The following is a 21,153-nucleotide window of genomic DNA, read 5'->3' as shown; positions in this document are numbered from 1 at the left end:
TGCCAGAAACGTTTGACTACAGTAGAGAAGTAGTGCTTTCCCAACCTTCCTTCCGAGGATTAATACTATTGTACAGATATGTAGAAAATGCAATGTAAAACCAAGTCAGTGAAGCAACTAATTATACCTGGGAGAGTTGCTGTAAGAAAATGAGGAAGATTTTCTTCTTAAACTGGATTCCACAGTCAAAATCTGTATAAACCAGCCATCCCAGCAGGTAGGAGCTAGATTACCAAGACTACCAAGAAGTTGTCACTTCTGAGCCAACACATTTAAGAGCATAGTCCCTAAGGCATTTGACTGCTAACCAGAAGGCTGGTGGTTCCAACCCACCAGCCACTCCTTGGAAGGAAGGTTGGGCAATCTACTTCTGTAGTGATATCACCTTGGAAACCCAAGAAGAGGTCACTAAGAGTCGGATTCAACTTGACAGCAGTGTGTAGGTGTAGTGTATGGGTCCTCTGGCTCTCTCTCTCTGCCATGGCAACTTGGAATCCATGCGCTAAGATGGACTCATTACGAGATGAACGAGCCTGAATTACTAAGTCATTTAAGAACTGCTTTTCTGGAGAGTTTTCCAAACAAAAGATTTTAATGAAATGTTTTTGTGTTTCAACATCAAAACACCAGAGTTTTGTTGTTTTGTTTGTTATACAGCATAAAATAGACTACGCACTGCCGTCCAGTTGGATCCCATTTGTAGCAACCCCGCCTTGGGTTTCTGAGGGAGCTCTGGTAGCATAGTGGCTAAAGCACTTGACTGCTAACCAGAAGGCTGGCGGTTCAAACCCACCAGCCACTCCTCGGAAGGAAGGTTGGGCAATCCTACTTCCGTAGTGATACTGCCTCGGAAACCCAAGGAGGGGTCGCTATGAGTCGGGGGCGACTCGACGGCAAACAACAACAACAACAACATCACTACGGAAGTAGATTGCCCAACCTTCCTTCTAAGGAGTGGCTGGTGGGTTTGAACCGCTAGCCTTCTGGTTAGCAGTCAAATGCCTTAGGCACTTTGCCATCAGAGCTCCCATGTCTAGACTATCCTGATGAATTCATCAGTTTTAGGCATAAATCTACTACTGGCTCCTTTCTTGTAACTCATGTTTGAATGGGGCCAGCTGGCTACTGAGAACGGTATGCAGGAGGGAGGAGTCACCAGAGGCAGCCTGCACCCTCCACTCTGATTGTGACATCAAATGCCCCCTCCACAGAAATGCCTCACTTGTACTTTCACTCTTCACTTTGTGGCTTTCTCTGAGATGCACAGCAAAGCCCTTTAAGTCATAGTCTTTCTATGACTGGATGTGCTGTGAGCTGGTAATCATTACTGCTTCCTCTCTTCTATTAACCCAGTTTTACATCCAGAATTTGCCTCTATGGTAGCATGGTTTCCTCCTTTAGTTCTATTTGTGCCTTCTATATTCTGTCTTATACTGGATCTCCAAAAAAACATCCCCTAATATTCCAAAAAGGAGTTCTAGTGGCATAATGGATCAGGCATTTGGCTGCTGACCAGGTTAACAGTTCAAACCCACCAGCCCCTCTGCAGAAGGAAGATGGGGTGATCTACTTCTCTAAAGATTTACAGCCTCAGAAACCCAATGGGGTTCACTATGAGTCTAAATCAACGGTTTCGTTTGGTAATCTCCCAAAGCCACTGGTAATCTCCCAAAGCCACTCCATGGGTTTTAACCACTTGTTTGTTTTATTCAAAATGGAGTTTTCATTTTTGTTGTTTTTATCTTTCTTCACTGATGATAGCTTTAATTGTTTTCAATGAGTTTTGAGAGGGCAGCAGTAACAATGCCTTTATTTTACCACTTTGAAGTACCTAGATCCTAGTGTTTTACTGTTTGAATCTTGAAATCTGCTTTTCTGATTTAAAAGTACTTAAGACTTTGTTTCTTGTTCTCTGTCTTTAAGGTTGTAATTTTCCATGATTCTTGACAGCACCAAATATATACCTTCTGGAAAGGAGAAGCCAAAGGAAGAAACAACCAAAGCCACCAGTTCCAAATTTCATGGAACTATTCTTTACCAGTGAATAAAGAAAGTTCTTTAGTAGTAGTCTTAAGGAAAAAAAAAAAAACAGTAGAATGAGCTATAACTTGGGATGTTGGGATGTTTATAAATAAACAGACTGATGGATAGTTTCCTTATTTTCATTTTCACAATTGGCAGCACAGTCACATTTCGGTGCCAGAAACGTTTGACTACAGTAGAGAAGTAGTGCCAAACTAACCCAGGCACTCAGAAAAGAGTGCCAGTGTCATTTTCACATAAACTCAGCTAAAGGAGAGGCTGGATAATGAGAGAGGAGCTACAGTGGCCTGGAGAGGCCCTCAGACGGCAGCAGAGCCTGGTTGGAGGGTAGGAACCAGATCCAAGTCTCCTGGCCTTACTGAAACCTTTTTAAATAGTCTTATTGTTCATGTTCTTATCTCTTTAGCATTGCACCCTCCATAACGTTCATGTTATGAAATAATATACCTTTATGGCTCTCCATCTCTTCAAATTGAAAGGAAAAGCACATTGGATTTTTAAGTTAAAATGTATTACTCTTTTCTCCTAAGGTTTAACCACATTAGATGTAAAATATATATTGACTATTCTAAGATACAACTATTGATCTGTACTCATATGGAGCAAAAGAGAAAGAAGGAAACTAAAGCTCAAACAAGAAACTAGTCTACAGGACTAATAGCTCATATGAACTACAACTTCATCTATCCTGAGTCTAGAAGAACTAGCCTAGCTACCAGTACTACCCATTCTAACCAGGGACACAATAGATGGTCCCAGACATAACAGGAGAAATATGTAGGAACAAAACCTCAAATTCCTACAAAAACAAAAGGACCGACTTACTGGATCAGTACAGACTAAAGGAATCTCTGAGACTACTGACATGAGACACCCTTTAAACTTAGAACTGAAACCACTCCTAGAGATTCTTTCAACAAAATAACAGATTGGCTCATAAAATAAACAATACCACTTGTGAGTACTCAGCTCCTTTAAAAAAAAAATCATCTATATGAGACCAAACACCCTAAAGCAAAAGGTAAGAAGGTAATGTGGAGCGACAGGGAAGCTAGATTAATGGAAACAGAACAACTAGAATGAAAATAATGAGAATGCTGACACATTGTGAAAAAGGTAACCAATGTCACATTTTGTATAGAACAATATGTTTAGAAATTATTAAATAGAACCCTAATTTTCTGTGTAAACTTTCACCAAAAACACAATAAAATACTACCAAAAAAAAAAAAAAAAGAATACCTATAGGCTAATTGTAACCAAAAAACTTGCACTGCCTACCTAGTTAATAAAATAGTAAGTCTGTGGGCCACTGGGAGTAAAGAATTAAAAAGTATTTTCAGAAGAGTTTTTGGGACTAGGAATGAAAAACTGGTTTTGAAAGTTGAGAGGCCAGTGGGACATTAGTTTCATTAGCAAAGATAATGAAAGAGGAACACTTCCAAACTAGAGTTAAGCAGTGACCACGAATGTGAGGGACCACTGAGCTACAGATCTTTCTGATGTCAGTGTTATTTCAAGGAGCAACTTATAAACACAGATCTATGGTATTTCAAATACTCTGGAATTGAATACAATTTATCTTGCTAAAGGTATGACAATGGAAGGAAGGCACGTTTATGTTTGTATTGCTTGACCTACCCTGGTCCACATACTCTTTTATCAGAACCTCAGAAAAATGAAAGGTGGAAAAAGCAAAAGCCATGGTCAGTAATGGATGGAACGACATTTTGAGAAGGCTGACCTTGGTTCAAATCTCAGCTTCTCTACTTGGAAAACTCCTAGAGTCAGTTTCTTCCTTCTGACTGCCCAAACTGCAATCACTCATTTAATTGTAGGACTCCCCACTCTCTCTCTCTGTACTGTTCAAATGGTACCTATCACATTGTAATTATATTAGAAGTATTGGTTCATTCACTCCTCCAATAAATACTGTGATTGTTCCTAGTATAGGTTGCATTACTTAGTGGCCGAGCACTTAACACTGCGCCTCCAGGGTTCCTTCTAGGTTGTGTAAAAACCAAAAAAACCAAACTCACTGCTGTTCATAGTGACCCCTCCTTGGGTTTCCGAGGTGGTATCACTACCGAAGTAGATTGCACAACCTTCCTTCCGAGGAGTGGCTGGTGGATTTGAACCACCAGCCTTCCGGTTAATAGTTAAATGCCTTAGGCACTATGCCACCAGAGCTCCCTCTAGGTTGCATACTTCCCTCTGACTACAGAGCATACAAAGATGAATAAGACAAGGTTCCTGCCCTTAAGAAGCCTGCTCTAGGTGAAAGAAAGAAATATAACATAGCAAGATCAGATGCTCCAATTCAGACACTATAAGATGTTTTGACCAGTTGTAAACATGTAAAATTTGAAGGACAAGTCTTCATATGAGCCTTTCTTATTTCTTTTACTGACTTGAGGGCAGGGGTCATGCCCCATTGTTGTATCCCCCACAATACCTTTGCCATAGTTGTTGCTGTGAGGCACCATCAAGTTGGTTCTGACTCATAGTGACTTTATGTATAACAAAACAAAGCTGTTGTTGTTAAGTGCCGTCGAGTCGTTTCCGACTCATAGCGACCCCATGCACATCAGAACGAAACACTGCCCTATCCCGCGCCAGCCCCACAATCCCTGCTATATACTTGAGCCCATCATCGCAGCCACCATGTCAATCCATCTCGTTGAAGGCCTCCCCCTCTTTCGTCGACTCTCCACCCTACCAAGCATGACATCCTTCTCCAGGGAATGGTCCCTTCTTACAACATGACCAAAATAGGCGAGACGAAGTCTGGCCATTCTTGCTTCCAAGGAGCATTCTGGCTGCACTTCCTCCAGGACAGATCTGTTAGTTCTTCCAGCAGTCCATGGTACTTTCAGCATTCTCCGCCAGCACCACAATTCAAAAGCATCAACTCTTCTTCGGTCTTCCTTATTCATTGTCCAGCTCTCACATGCATACGAGGCGACTGGAAATATCATGGCTTGTGTCAGGCGCACCTTAGTCCTCAAGGAGATATCCTTGCTCCTCAGCACTTGATCCTTTGCAGTTCCTTTGCAGTTGACTTTCCCAATGCTACACGTTGTCTAATGTCCTGACTGCTGCTTCCGTTGGCATTGATTGTAGAACCAAGCAACGTGAATTCTTTGACAACCTCAATCTTCTCTGGATTTCTCATCCAGGTTTACAGGTGAGGAGAGACAACTCAGGGACACCCGAAGTAGCAAGTGGGAAGAGCAGGAGAAAGGGGATAAAAAGCCAGGAACCCGGACAGAGGAGCAGTCAGCCCCAGGGACAACTGAGGGACGCACAAAACAGCAGGGCAGACAAGCAGGAGAAAGGGGATTAAAAGCCAGGAAGCCAGACAGAGGTACAGTCAGCCACAGGGACCCAGTTGGGGGTGATATGAGAGGTCTGCAACAGCAAGACAACCTTGTCTGTTGGTTTGTCCTACTGTGGTAACATGTAGACTTGAGTTTTGAGGCTGAGCCTGTGGTGTTTAAAACCCAGCGAGATGCACCTGGTGCACAGGTAACAGCCCAGTTTATAGACTGAGACAGACTAGGAAGAAGGAAGAGGCCATCCACTTCTCAAAGAATTGGCCAGGGAAAACCTTATGAATAACAAAACAAAGTAGTAGGAGCCAAATAAATATATTAGGGACAAATGTTTTGAGCTTTTAATAAAGAGAAAATATATGTTTCAGAAATACAATAAAATTATAATCTGACAATAGGAAAAACAAATCTGTTCAAGTGGTCAAAGATTTGTTGGTAAAAGGTAAAATAATTTTAAATACTAATTTAAAGAGAATAGCCTCTGAGACTCTTCTTTTGGGTATAAAAACTGAATATGGTAAAGCTAAGAGTTGACACTGAAACAGCAAGAGATTCCAGGCTAGAAACTTCACATCATTTTGTCTCTCAGTACTCTATGATATAGGTATTACTGTCCTTTGACAAATTAAGAAATTAACACACACACACAAGATTATTATTAGCCCCAAATCATACAACTGGTATATGGTAGAGGTTAGATTCTAAACCAGGCCTGCCCGCCCCACAGCCGAGCCCTTCACCACAGGCAATATGGCCTCACCACTTGAAAGGTCAAGGCACTCTGATGGTGCAGTGCCTAAGGCATTTGACTGTTAACTAGATTGCTGGGGGTTCAAACCCACCAGATACTCCATGGAGGGAAAAGGGGCAATCTATTTCTGTAAAGATTTACTGCCTCCGAAACCCAGTGAGGATCACTATGAGTCAGAATTGACTTGACGGCAGTGGGTCTGGTTTTGGTTTGGTATTTGAAGGCTCTGCATAAATGAAAGGCCCTAGGCAGGTTGGAGGAATCAGTACCTATTACGCAGGTCAGAATCATGCTGCAAAAACAGCAGTCTGCATTTTTGAAGATTGGAGAAGGGAGTTAGGGAAACCTCTTAGTAGCCTTTCGAGAATTTAGACTGAAGAAAAATTTTGACCCATTTATTTTCAAAGACTCAAATATAAGTTTTTCAGTTATAAATCTTGTAGTGTTTAAATTCAAATTTCAAAACATAAGGTTCTCCAATTCTCATTATGTTCAATACCAAAGAATCAGAACCTAGATTTCCCTTATACCAGGATATTGCTTCTAGGGGACCAGATCCACGTCATTTCTCATATCTTACTCTGTACCTTGCTCTTTGGCACTCCTCTCATCAAGTCTACTTCTCTGGAAGGCAGCCAAGGAAAGAGCTACCAGAAGAATATCTGGTATTTACCCACACTCATTACCATCTAGTCAGTTCTGACTCACAGCAATTCTATTGGACAAAAGAGAACTGCCCCAGAGGGTTTCCAAGATTACAATCCTTACTGAAGGAGATCACCTGGTCTTTTCTCCCATGGAGCCACTGGTGGGTTCCAACCTCCGGTTAGCAGTAGAGCACTTAACCACTGCACCACCAGGGCTCCTGATCTGGTATTTAGAACTTCTACAGCTGAAGCAGTACTTCAGGCTCCTGTATTTGAATTCCTCCTTATGGCTAGTTGTGTGTTTCTTACAAAGAAAGCTTGGGATAATCCACAGTCAGAAGGTCAGGGAGGAACAAACGGCATGCAGAAAAGGGAAAATGGGTAGCAGGAGAAAAAAGAATGGAAAAGACAGAAGATGTGGTGATGCCCATGGGAAATTCACAAGCCATGCCTAAGCTCATCTCTGATGTGTACAATGCCAATTTGGGGTTCACTAACAGAAGCACAGTGGCAGAATGAAAAATGCATACATAGATCCATGTGCCAAAATTTCTCTCCTTTTCAATGGTCAGCCTGGCATACAAAAGAGGCAGATAAGACAGAACATGGCATCTGTCCACCACATATTATCCAAAGAAGGTACAGCTAACTAGTCATGGCAAGACCACACCTATGGTGGAGATGGATGTGACAGGAGATTAGAGCATGAGGCCACTAAGCCATAAGTGCTATTATTTCCTTTCATCTCCTATCAAGAACCCCTTATGAGCTTCTAATTACAATTAATCTTCCTCATCTAAGGTCTTAGCTTATCTAACAGTTTTGGCCAAAGCCACCATCACCACAGTATCAGCAACACTTATGACATCTCAAATAATAACAGTCATGATAATAATTGAAATACGTTTCACATAGGAAAAAAAAAAATCCTTTTGATCAATTAACTTCCATATTTCTCAGCAAAATTAAAACATTTTAATATTTTTTAAAGATCCTCCCTTGTCACTCAACATATAATCAGTTTTCTAGCTTCCTTTTCCCCTTCTGCTGTCCCCACATTCACACACATATACACATATCCCATGTCCTTTTACCCCATGGACTCACACCATACTATCTATTCTAAATTCAGAAGCAATCAGTCTTTAACTTAAAGGACAATGGAATAAGCAAGGATTTTGATCTCAAACTCATTTATGTTCAATCCTCAGCTTCTCAGCAAACTGTAATAATAACTTCTCTGAGCTTGAGTTTCCTTGATCTGAACAGCTTTGGACAAAACATGGGGCTTCTCAAAAAATGACAAGGAGAGACACAAGTTCTACTACTAAAGTGGATAGTTACCCTCCTACTGATTAAAAAACAGGGGCATTTTTTACGTATGTTCGAAATGAAAAGATAGACCTCCTCTTAAACACCAAAGAGTTAATCAGCCCATCTCTGTTTCAACCAGGATTCTTGTCTTTGCTCCTCAGTGCTAGCTCTACTGCCTGTTGGCAATGTGAGTGAAAAACAAACATAAATTTCAATCATGTTTCAAATTTTAGGGCAGTCTGATAAAGATTCCATAGAGGAGGTTGAATTTAAAAGAGAAATTATATTGAGGATAAAGTATAGATATAAATTATTGAGGTTAATGCCAATCTCCAATTCCATAGATAATCCTAAACTGAGTTAGATGTCATTTTTGTAACTGACCAGCTGGTAGAGGAGCAGACTTAAAATGCTGAATTTGCCTTTCTACCTGGGGTATCGAAATCAACAGCAGCCTGCCCTCGTCCCTCACCAGGCAGACTGCTAAGTGCACTGGGCTTCCTTCACTATATTCTCTACATTCAAAGGTCGATCTGATAACACGTCTGTGAGGGCCATTGAGGAGGTATCACATCTCCCATGACCCCAACCCTGCTCTATCTGCTAAAAAGTAATTGCACACAGCCAAGAAACAGAAACATGCCAAGCCATAGTTGGGTGATACCATGTGGCTGTCAAGATAACTTGAGAAAATAGGTAGCTGAAGACAGCAGAAAGGAAAACATGCAAAAGGAAAACATCTGTGATTAGGAAGAGAAAAAGAGCAGATACAAAACCTCAACATTAGCTTAAGGAAAAAGGGTTTATGACAAATCTATCCCGCTATGCTCTTTTTCACAGTGAGAATGTATATGTATATTAATTCATTTGCTCAGTGTGCTAAACTCTCAGGGCTATAGGGGCAGTATCATATTTTTATGCAAATAACAAGCATATTATATGGTTGTGGGTTTTTTTAGTTTCATCTAGTTTTTGTTTATTTGTCTTAGCAATCCACACAGCCCCTCAGAGTCCATTTTCTATACGCACTATGTTACATACTTATGGGTGTTATTTCCATGGTCACGTTATATGCAAAACCTATGGAGTTCTCATGCTTTATTTGATGAAATAATTATAATTACTTCTTCATTGCCAGCACTGTAGATGCATTTGTGGTTGAACACAGGAATACTCTTTTACAGAACTGCAAACTCTTTGGGTCTTTCTTCTCTGGCATCCTTTTCTCTTACTGTTGTGCTGGTAACAAGACTACGCTCTCAGGTCAAATCTTTTTTAGTCTCTCTCCTCCTCCTAAAGGAGCTCTGGTAGCATAGTGGCTAAGACACTTGCCTGCTAACCAGACGGCTGGCGGTTCAAACCCACCAGCCACTCCTCGGAAGGAAGGTTGGGCAATCCTACTTCCGTAGTGATACTGCCTCGGAAACCCAAGGAGGGGTCGCTATGAGTCAGGTTTGACTCGACGGCACATAACAACAACAACAACAACCTCCTCCTAAGCCTGAAAAAGAGATCTGGAACATCTAAATGGCAGGCATGTCCCCTAAACTATTTTTTTCCTCTTTTACACCGGAGGCCATTTTGCTTTCCCTTGCATTCATTAAAGCACAAGCTTTGCAGAGACAAATATTCATACCTGGTCTCTCAGCCTCTCTTGATGTCCCATGATTGCTGTGGCATGATGGGGGTATTTCTGCTTTAGATGTTCTAGGAAAGCTTCTCTCTTCCTATCCATCTCAGATGTTTGCATTCCCAGAATTTCTTTGGAACTTCGGGGCCCACCTAGAGTATGTCTCCTTGGGATATTGCGGGAAGACTTGGAAACTGAGATGTGTTTGTTTCCATTAGAAAGGCGTTCCTTGGTTCTGCGACATTCTGCATCTTCTAATGAGGTTACACACAGATTGCTTTTTCCTTGTTCTGAAAGACACAAAATACAATTCACAATTAATGATTTCACACCAGAAGTCTCATTTACAGAGCGCCAAGAGGGTTTGTGGCAGCTGTTAATGTATGACTGTGACTTCACAGATCTTTTTTTTTTCCCAGAAAGAAAGAGGGGGAAAAAAAAAGAAAAATCAACAGTCAAAAGAAATACGAAAAACCACAATTGAGAAATAAAGATATTGTAGTAAAGACTCTAGGAATTCTGGTGGTGTAGTGGTTAACTCATTCAGATGCTAACCAAAATGTCAGTGGTTCAAGCCCACCAGCTACTCCATGGCAGAAAGTTGAGGTAGTCTGCTTCTGTAAAGATTTATAGCCTTAGAAACTCAATGGGGATTGCTGTGAGTTGGAATCTACTTGAAGGCGGTGAGTCTGGCTTTTTATGGTTTTGGAGTAAAAAAATCTGCCATTTCTGACTCTTTTTCCTTGAGGTTTTTCAAAGCAAAAATACTCTATCAGGCTAGTTGTTTACAGGCAACTGGATCACCTCTTACCCTGCTCTGTAATCTTAAGAACGTTAACTCCAGTTACTCTGATTATTTCTTCACTTTTAATTACAGTTTCATCCTGGTATCAGGAGAGCTGTTAACTTTTTATAATCTGGCGATGATTTCTAAAACATGTGTTTCATCTCCAGGACCAAAAATAGTTATTGCCCTGTACGTAAATGGGAAAATCACTGACTCATGAACCACTAACAATTCTATTTCCCCTATTAGCATAAGCTAAGCAAGCACAAGAATATTATTAGAGGAATAACTGAGGGAACATAAAGATTTAGACATATTTCACTCAAATTGGATTTTACCTAAAATATAGTGAGCAGGGAAAGATGTGGTACATTTTGACAGGACCTAGAGATACTGCCTCTGACCTGGCCTTTAAGGGACAAGATCACTTCTATTTACAGAGGAAAAACTGAAGCAGCCAATGACAATGCTTAGAGTGCAGAACAGAAAAAAAAAAAAAAAAAAACAGTTGCTGTCAAGTTGACACATGTGTGTCAGAGTTGTTGTTGTTATGAGCTGTCGAGTCAGACCTGACGCATTATGAACCTTCCTTGGGTTCCCGAGGTGATATCACTACAGAAGACGATTGCCCAACCTTCCTTCCGAGGAGTGGCTGGTGGGTTTGAACTGCCAGCCCTCTGGTTAGCAGTCAGGTGCCTTAGGCACTACACTACCAGAGCTCCTGTGTGTCAGAGTAGAATCATAAAGTTTCCAATGGCTATGATCTTTCAGAAGCAGTTCACCAGGCATTTTTTATGAGGTGTCCCTGGATTTGAACAACCAACCTTTCAGTTATGAGTGAGAACTTAACCATTTGTGCCATCCAGGACTCTTACAGTACAGGATAAATATAGGATCTTCCCATTTACTCTAAAAGGATGGGAAATGAGAGTCAGACATGAATATTCTAGTTAAATGAGAAAAGGGGGTCATTCCTTAAAAACATGAGAACATTGATAGAAGTGGTAAAATTTCCCAAGCACTTCTGGAGCTCACCAGGCCTCAAGGTTCTCATCATGGAACACAGTTCTTATTATACAGATGCAGGCAGAACAATGTGTCCTTGTCCATGGAGTCTGGAAAAAGCACTAGCCTGAACCGCAGCAGTCCTGGTTTTCATGCTAAACTTAAAACAATTTGATTTCTCTCAGTCTCATTTTACTCATTAATGAAAAAAATGATGAGGTTGGACTAACATTAGATATGTAAAGGGTTTTCTCATTCTAAATCCTTTAAATTTATTCTAATTTAAAAAAAAAACATGAAAAAGATACAAACCAAAAAACGCCAACATACTACATACTACACGTGACTACACTAACATACTACCCAAAAGTGCTCCATATCCTACTTTGGTCAGTAGCAACCGGGGTCTTAAAAGCTTGCAAGCGGCCATCTAAGATGCAGCAATTGTTCTCTCCTTGTCTAGAGCAAAGAAGAATGAAGAAAACCAAAGACGTGTGGAACAATTAGTCCAAAGGACTAGTGGACCATGTGAACCTCAGCCTACATGACCCTGAGACCAGAAAAACTAGATGGTGCCTGGTTACTACTGTCAACCACTCAGAAAGGGATCAAGATAGGAGATCCTGGATAGAGTGGGAGAAAAATGTGGAACAAAACTCAAAATCATTTAAAAAGACCAGGCTACTGCTCTGATAGGGACTGGTGAAACCCCCAAGACCATATGGCTCCCAGTCACCCTTTGGGCTTGGAATTGAACTCACTCCCATGGCTTCCAGCCAAATAACAGAAATGCATATAAGGTGAACATTTATACCAGGTAGGTATACTCCCTAGAACAATAAACAATGGAAGATCAGAAGGGCAGTATTTGCACAGGGAGATAGCTAAGAGGGCAGGAATGCATAGGAAAGGAGGACACAGGGAAAAGATAAGCACCCAGTCAAAGTGGGAAGAGAGCTGTAACATGATGGGTATTGCAATCAATGACTCATGGCGACCCTCACAGGGTTTCCAAGGCTGTAAACCTTTACCGAAATAGATTGCCTCATCCTCTTGTGGAGCAGCTGGTGGGTTTGAACCACCAACCTTCTAGTTAGCAGCCAAATGCCTTACCCAGTGTGCCACCAGAGTACCTTTAAAAAGATATAACACTTTTGATTTTTAAAGTTTCTTTTTTTTTTAAAAAAAAAGGTTTTTTTTCTAAGGTTACTTTTGACATCATTAAAATAATATATATGTTTTTAAGTTACCTAGGACAGATGCATAAGAGCTTATTTGCCAATTATTTGTCTTTAAAAGTTAAGTGCAGAAAAACAGATCCACTGTTTGAAAGTTCTGCTAATTTGTATACCAAATAAAGAGCCAACCCTTCACACCAGTGACATATAACAGTAGTGTCCAGAGTTTAGGCATAAACTAGCTCCCCGAAAGACAACACTGCCAATAGTTTCCCTTTTCTTTGCCCAGATATGCCTGTGTATATACTTAAAGTCCTTTTGGTTAGATATAGTAAATATTTTAATCTCAAGCCAGCTTCCCTGTTCCAATCTTCCACCCCTCGATGCCTGTTGTGGGAATAATTTTTCTTGTTTACCTTCTTCCGTTTCACTTTTTATTATGTTGCTAATTACAGTGTCTTCATCAGACACTGATGAGGGAAGAAGGGGGGAATAGCCAAAGTAGTTGATTCTACTACTTTTCATTAGTTCTAGAAGTATGTTTAGAAGAGTTCTGGAACTTTTGGTTAAAATGATATGGGGGGTTCACTGTCATTTATCTAGAGGACCTTCTCATTATGCAGACTCACATGATTGCTTCTTTTTTGTAGTCTCTTGATATAGAAGTAATGAAAAAACCAAACCCAAACCCATTGTTATCAAGTCGATTCCAACTCATAGTGACCCTACAGGACAAAGTAGAACTGTCCCATAGGGTATCCAAGGTTGTAACCTTTAGCACACTGCCACATCTTTCTACCATGGAGCAGCTAGTGGATTAGAACCACCAACTTTTCAGTAAACAGCCAAGTGCTTAATCACTGTGTCACTAGGGCTCTAAAAGGTAGATTGAATAAAGCTAGGTGCACAAAATGCCATATCTCATGGTGGCAAATATGTGCACAACCTGAAGAGGTATATCTTTACTCTTTGAGTGTGTGTGTGTGTCTCCATGAGCTTTATATTAGCCAAAACTGCTGTACATATTATATAACACTCTAGATGTTTAAGGGCATTTTTAAGGTTACTTTCGACATCATTGAACTATGGTGGTTTCTTTTTTTTTAATAGAGAAACTTTCATTAAGTCTTGGACCTTGGACAGGACAAAGACAAAACAAAGACAATCATTCAGGATGAGGGAAACCATCAACATGTACACAGTACAGAAAGCTAAATAGAGTCCTGAAGTATGTTTTTAAGTAATCTAGGACAGACAAGATTAATAGGATGCAATTAATTAATTGAAAGGATACAATTTCTGACAGAATAGGCTCCGGTGGCATAGTGCCTAAAGCATTTGACTGCTAACCAGAAGGCTGGCAGTTCAAACCCACCAGCCACTGCTCGGAAGAAAGGTTGAGCAATCTACTTCCATAGTGATACTGTTTAGGAGCTCTGGTAGCGTAATGGCTAAGGCACTTGACTGCTAACTAGAAGGCTGGCAGTTCAAACCCACCGGCCACTCCTCGGAAGGAAGGTTGGGCAAATCTACTTCCATAGTGATACTGCCTTGGAAACCCAAGGAGGGGTTGCTATGAGTCAGGTCCGACTCAATGGCAAATAACAACAACAACAACAAAATTTCTGAAAAGGTGATTATTTTTTCCCCCAGTGAGCCCACACACATACACTCACATGGATAAAAGTTTGTGAACATCAAATACCAACAACAGGGGCAGAGAGTTGCATTCTGCCTGGCTATGCCACACAGACAGACAAGAACTATTCTGTTTCATCTGAGGATGCTCAGAAGCAGTCAAGACAGCAAGAACTGTAACCCCTCAGAGGCTATGAAGAGTGCTCCACATTCTTCTTTGAAATAAACTGAGAAAGAGATGGCGGGGTTGGGGGGAGGATAAGAAGTCACGGTCAATCTCTTGTCAAAATTAACCTTTAAGCAGCCCTAAGTCACTGGACTTTCTAAACCTCCCATTTTTCTCTAACAATTTTCATTGGGAAGGTCACATCAACCTCATATTACTTACCCATTTTTTCTTTCTTTCTTATATTTTCTTAAAATGTCTTCAGTTGCTTGACAAAGTTTAATGTGATTTGCAGGAAAGCAAAAAGCCAAAACCAAATCTACAGCCATTAAGTCGATTCTGATTCATAGTAACCCTATAGCACAGATCAGAACTGCCTCAGAGGGTTTCCAAGGCTGTAATCTTTACAGAAGCAGAATGCCTCATCTATCTCCTACAGAGCAGCTGGTGGTGGATTTGAACAGCTGACCTTTTGGTTAGCAGGTGAGTGCTTTAACCAATATGCCACCAGAGCTCCTTGCAGCAAACAGCATCTAAGGCAAAATGCACAGTAATTTGGCTACCAGGGAATTCTCCTCAGAGACCACACCTGTCCTTCGTCTCACCTTCCTGCTCTGTGGCTCAAGTCCACCTCTTTATCATCCCCCTCTGGCCACCATCCTCACCAGCAACTACCTGCTCCCCTTTTACCATTGCTCAAAACAGCCCAACCTTATTTTCTACACAAAGCCATTCTAATAAGCAGATTGGTCCCCTACAAGGCTCAGCTAATTGGTACAATAGTTCATACACTCAGCTGCTACCTGAAAGGTTGGAGGTTAGAGTTCAGCCACCAACAACCCTATGGAGCACAGTTCCCTGCTGGCACACTTGGGGTCACCATGAGTCAGAATGCATTCCAGGGTAACTGCTTTGGAGTTGGGATCTGCCAAGTCCCTCATCTGAGGGAAGAGCAACAACTTGTACCAATCCAGCCATTTGGGGGAGAACTTGGTCTTTCAGTTGAAGAGGAAAAAATAAGCAGGGTTCCAAACAAACAAGAAAGAAAGTAGGCAAAGGATGTTAGTAACAATTCCACAGCCATGGAGTCAGAGATCTCAGCATTCTGCCAGTTCCACATGAATAGAGCAAGTTCAAGTGTGGACTATCCAAGCCATCAAAAAACAGAAATGCACTTCTACTTCTTGTTTACAATGTGCTTTGGTGCTAACATTTAAACATGGGTGTGTCTTGATGTTCGCTGTTCTGGGAATCCGTGTCAACCAAAATAACAAAGCTGCAGGGTGAAGACAAGGCTTAGGCGATGCTGAAAAGTGGTTCTGTTTCCTCTCCCTGCCCCTCCCAATCTCTGCACAGCCCAGAGCAATGCCTTCCTGCAGCTCACTTGAAATAGGACTTAAAACAGAGCACTAGTCTCTTAAACATTCTCTGGAGCAGAAGTGAGGGCAAGAAGGCAGGATGCCAGAGAGATACACTGTTGAGTTTAAAAGGACTTCCCAGCTGGGATGTAGGCATACTGGAAAGTAAAAGTAACACGTGGAAAGTACAAGTAACAGTGTCTCAGTGGAGGCTGAGAAGGGCACCAAGTAGGCAGAGGTTAATGGAAGACAGCCTCCAAAAGGAGATATCCATACACCAAGTTATCATGTGGTAACTGTAGGGGCTGCTACTGGCTTCTTGGCCATGACCTTTAGCTGGGTCAGCTGACCTGCAGCAAGCGATTCAGGGCCTTGCATCACTTAAGTGTTCTTCACCGCTTTCTACCTGTTAGGCAGCAGCAGTAAGGATGGTTTCCCTGAGATTTTACTCTTGTGTCAGGATTAGGTAGGCAGCAGCCTGACTTTTTTTTTTTTTTAATTGTGGTGAGTATATTTATAACAAAATATTTAACATTTCAGTACTTTTTTCATGTACAAATCAATGACATTAATGCCAATCATCATGTTTTCGAGCCATCACCATTGTTTCCAAATTTTTTTCATCACCCTTAACAGAAATTCAGTGTCCCCTCCCAAGTCATTCCTCCCCCTCTCCCTACCACCCCTAATAATTACTAATAAACTTTGTTCTCTATATATTTAACTATTCTAAATAGTTCATATAATTGGGACCATACAATATTTGTCCTTTTGTGATTGACTTATTTCATTCAGCATGTTTTCAAGGTTCATCCATGTTGTAACAGATACTAGGACTTCATTTCTTTGTATGGTCAAGTAGTATTCCATTGTATGTATATATCACATTTTGTCTATTCATTCATCTGTTGATAGACACTTAAGCTATTTCCATCTTTTGGCTACTGTAAATAGCACTGCAATTAATACTGGTGTACAAGTGTCTGCTTGTGTTCCTTTTTCAACTCTTTTGGGTATACAGCTAGGAGTAGAATTGCTGGATGATATATTAATTCTCTGTTTAACTTTTTGAGAACCCCACTTCTATATAGCAGCTACTGGTTAGGTTTCTCTAAGATACCTTTTAAATTGTGCTGAGATGGTCTCTGGTGATAAGGAGCTCTGGTGGCTCAGTGCCTAAGGCATTGGACTACTAACCAGAAGGTAGGAGGTTCAAACCCTCCAGCTGCTCCATGGAAGGAAGATGAGGCAATCTACTTCCGTAAAGATTTACCACCTTAGAAGCCCAATGTGAGTCACTATGAGTTGGAACCAACTCAATGGCAGTGGGTTTGGTGGGTTCTCTGATGACAGGAAACATTGCAATCCACGTCTGTTTTGTCTGGCTGTACAATCTATCAGGGCATACCATGGTTAGAAACAATGCAGTCATGAGCTGCATAACATCCATTTGGGCAATGTCCGGCCACATATATATCCATGGTCCCAACCCCCAAAAAGCCTATTATATTAAAACTTTGAGGTAAATACAACGGCTCCTAATAACAAGCAGGCACTGTGTTGCAATGGACATCAAAATATTATAATTATTACTGTATTATTATGTTAAAAATGTTTTATTATATCTGGAAGTGGTTTTTTTTATGTTTTTATGCTTAGAAAGGTACACTATATGCTACATATTAAGACAAACATTTCACGAACTGATATTATATATGAACCGTATCTAACTATTCCAACTAACATACAAATTCAATTTGAAGATAGACACTTAGGAACAGAACTCATTCATGGGATTGTCCAAATCACATAATGTCCTGTTTCACACGTATCACAGACACTCAGCAATGCATGACTGTACAATGTATTCAAACCATAACATTTGCCTACTGGGCACACAGGAAGAACCTCTTTCCTCTATTTGGGGCCTTGAACTAATTCTGGTCAATGCAACGTGGGTAGATGCAATATAAGCCACCTCTTAGTCCTATACCCCAAACTCCTGAATAACCCTTCTTGCTCTCTCTCATTATCCTTTGCCCAGTTGAATGCAAAGGATCCAGCACAAGCCTCCAAGGTCTTGGAGGATGATGTGGTGACTGGATGAAGGAGCTGGGATCTCCAAGTCTTTGGCTGGAAGAAGGCCACCCAGGAGATCCACCTGACCAGGAACATCCCCATTCCACTTTGAGTGAGAAATTAACCTTGATTTTTGCTAAATCGCTGAGATTAAGTGGGTGATATAGCAATTAGCCTATCCTGTCTAATACACATATTCTATACACAAAGCAGGCAGAGGAAAATCTGTTTCTCAGCTTCCCAGCTCCACTGCTGATGCCATAAAGATCACCACCACATACAAACTGGCATGGAAATTATGGTTGAAACTAGACCATTATATTCCTCTAAAGAACCTCAACAAATTAAATGATTAAGAGAGTTTCTGGTACAAATCTTAGACGAAATAAGGACAGTTCCTCCTCCATCCAGATAAGCCATTCCTGTGTCAAGTGTTAGATAGCTGATTGATTTATTCAAGCAAATACGTATTGAGTGCCTACTCCATACACTGAAAGGAGTTAGGAGACAGTGAAGTGGTTTCAAGATAACTTAATTCCCTGCCTTTACAGAGGAGCCTACATTATAACTAGGGAGACAGACAACAAGCAAATATATAATAAAAGTGTCATGTTGTGATAAGTGCAGTTTAAAGAACAATAAAATAGGACAAGGACAGAATCTGATGGGGCTATTTTAGAAGGTGGCTGCTGAGCAAAGAAGCAGGAGACTACAAATATTACCTTAAACTACAGGGGAGTCAGGAGATGAAGGAAGAAAGCAGGAAGGTTGACTGACACCTGTATAGGGGTTTTGAGACCTGAGGGGCCAGAGCAAAAGCAGACATCTCAGGGCTTCTGTGAACAGATGTGGGAGTCCCAAGTAACCCTCCAGGATCTCATGGCCTTCAAAGGGAACATGATAGTGTTAGATTCAAATTCAACCGATAATTATTGAGTACCTATTCTGCAAAGTGCACTACACAGTACATTTTGATCTGGTTATTTACCCAGAAACCTGGCTATTCAACCATGGAAACCTCATTGTTTATAGTTATCCTTGAGACAACCATATGCCCTAGTTTCCAAGAACAGTTCCGGGTTACAACTGTTGTCTCAGAGAAATTATTAATAGTGTCCCCTTTCACTCTCAAAAGTCTTGGTTGGGACAATAAGTTACATGACCACCTAAGGGATCCTTATCTATAACAGACTGATAAGCTCTAAGTCCCAGGGTAGTGTGTGTAATTAGCCTTTCATTCAACAAATATTTATTGAATGTCTTCTACCTGTCTGGTATTCTGCTTGGTGTTTGGAATGCAAAGATGAATAAGACAAGGTCTTTCTCCTGGAATATCATATTGTACTTGGGTGAAACAAATACAGAAACAAATACAATAGAAAGTGCCATGATTGAAACTGGCATGCGATATTATGGGGTATGCCAATATCAGAGGCATTGTTCTACTTTGTAATGATCCTCCCAGTTCTTCATTGCAAGAACCAGAAATAAAGCCACCATATCTCTTGTATAGCATCAAGTTGTTGTTGTGGCATTGAGCCAATTGCTCCTCATAGAGACCCTACAGGACTGAGTAGAATCAGCCCATAGTGTTTCCTGGGCTGTAATCTTTATGGAAGCAGACCAGCTCCTATGCAGTTGCTAGATATGTTTGAATCACTGTGCTTTCAGTTAGCAGCCGAGCACTTAGCCAATGTGTCACCAATGCTTCTTCTACAGCATCATATATACCCAGAATTCAATGAGATTTTACAGTGTAACTTGGATTCTTAACTACTTTTTACAGTATTTCTAGCCACTGCTTCCCAATCTCCCTGATCCCAAATGCTATAGTTTCTCCAGGACTCATCACTTGGACCTTTCTTTCTCCATATACACACAATCCTAGTAGATCTTTTTCAGTTCCCAGACCTCTCTCCTTCTTAGGTGGAGATAAGTATACAGGGGAAAATAAGACAGGGAAAGGGGAAGGGTCATGAATATCCAAGTGTCAATCAACATCACTATTTGGATACCCATTAAACTTCTCAATACTAATATATCCAAAAGATTTTCCACATTCTCTTTCCCAATAAACACACTCTCATTTGCTCCTTCCAATTTTTCCCCCTTCCTGATAAATGGCAACTACATTCTTCTAGTTGCTCATACCAATTTTTTAAAGATTATCTTTCATTTCTCTTCATTACAACTCACATTCAAACTCTTAGCAAATTCTGTTGACTTTGCCTTCAATATGTCTAGAATCTATCAAGGAACTCTGGTGGTATAGTGCCTAAGGCATTTGACTGTTAACCAGAAGGGTGGAGGTTCGAACCTTCAAGCCATTCCTCAGAGGTAAGACTGGGCAATCTACTTCCGTAAAGATTTACCACCTCAGAAACCCAGTGGGGGCTACTGTGATCAGAATCAACTCAATGGCAGTGAGTTAATTTCTTATCACCACCCGCTCTACTACCTACTGGTTTAAACCAGAACCATTTCTTGCCTAGTTTTTACTACAAAGGCCTCCTAACTGTCCTCTCTGCCCCACATCTCTTCCCCCCAGTTGGCTTATTCCTAACATAGCACCCAGAGCTCTCCAATACAGTACTCAGATAATGAAAAATGAAATGCACTGCCGTCGCGTTATACTCAACTCATAGCAACCCCTCCTTGGGTTTCCAAGGCTATCACTACGGAAATAGATTGCCCAACCTTCCTTCTGAGGAGTGGCTGGTGGGTTTGAACCTCTAGCCTTTTGGTTAGCAGTCAGATGCCTTAGGCACTAGGCTACCAGAGCTCCTACAGCACCCAGAAGTACCCTTTTAAAAGAAAAGTGAGATCATGCCACTAATCACTCAAAATCCTCCAGTAGCTCCCTACACCTGGAATAAAAGCCTAAATTCCTACGGTAGTTTCACAGGCCCTATGTGATCTGGCCTGGCCTTCACTCTCAATATCTTTTCCTCCCATCTTTCTCTCCTGTTCTTATTCCTTGAACACAGTAGATCCTTGCTGTTCCCTGTGCTAGGAATGCTTTTCTCCCAGAGAGCTGCACATTCAGTCTCACATCCCTTAGGTCTTTGCTCAAATCTTATTCTGGTGAAGCTGATAATGTTATTTACAGTTTCACTCCCCCAGCACTCTCCATCCCCTTTTCCTATCTTATTTTACCCCATAGCCTTATCTCCATTGGTTGCCAGCCAAGATACAGGAATCTCAGTGAAATGTAAATTTCAG

The 21,153-nt window shown here is 41.0% G+C and overlaps 1 protein-coding gene across 1 annotated transcript in view; it reads right to left on the bottom strand.

Annotated features, from left to right (window-relative positions):
- The window catches only part of KIAA1217 (KIAA1217 ortholog), a 476,753-nt gene that overhangs the window by 453,819 nt on the left and 1,781 nt on the right, over positions 1–21,153 (bottom strand). The window contains exon 2 of the mRNA XM_042780340.1: positions 9,727–10,010. Coding sequence (XP_042636274.1) covers positions 9,727–10,010 — 284 coding nt within the window. The remainder of the gene's footprint in view (positions 1–9,726; positions 10,011–21,153) is intronic.

The sequence above is a fragment of the Orycteropus afer genome, unplaced genomic scaffold, assembly GCF_000298275.1.
Source record: "Orycteropus afer afer isolate SDZICR_OR568_19922 unplaced genomic scaffold, OryAfe1.0 scaffold00035, whole genome shotgun sequence".
NCBI lineage: Eukaryota > Metazoa > Chordata > Mammalia > Tubulidentata > Orycteropodidae > Orycteropus > Orycteropus afer.
This window is presented reverse-complemented; position numbering and strand designations above follow the sequence as displayed.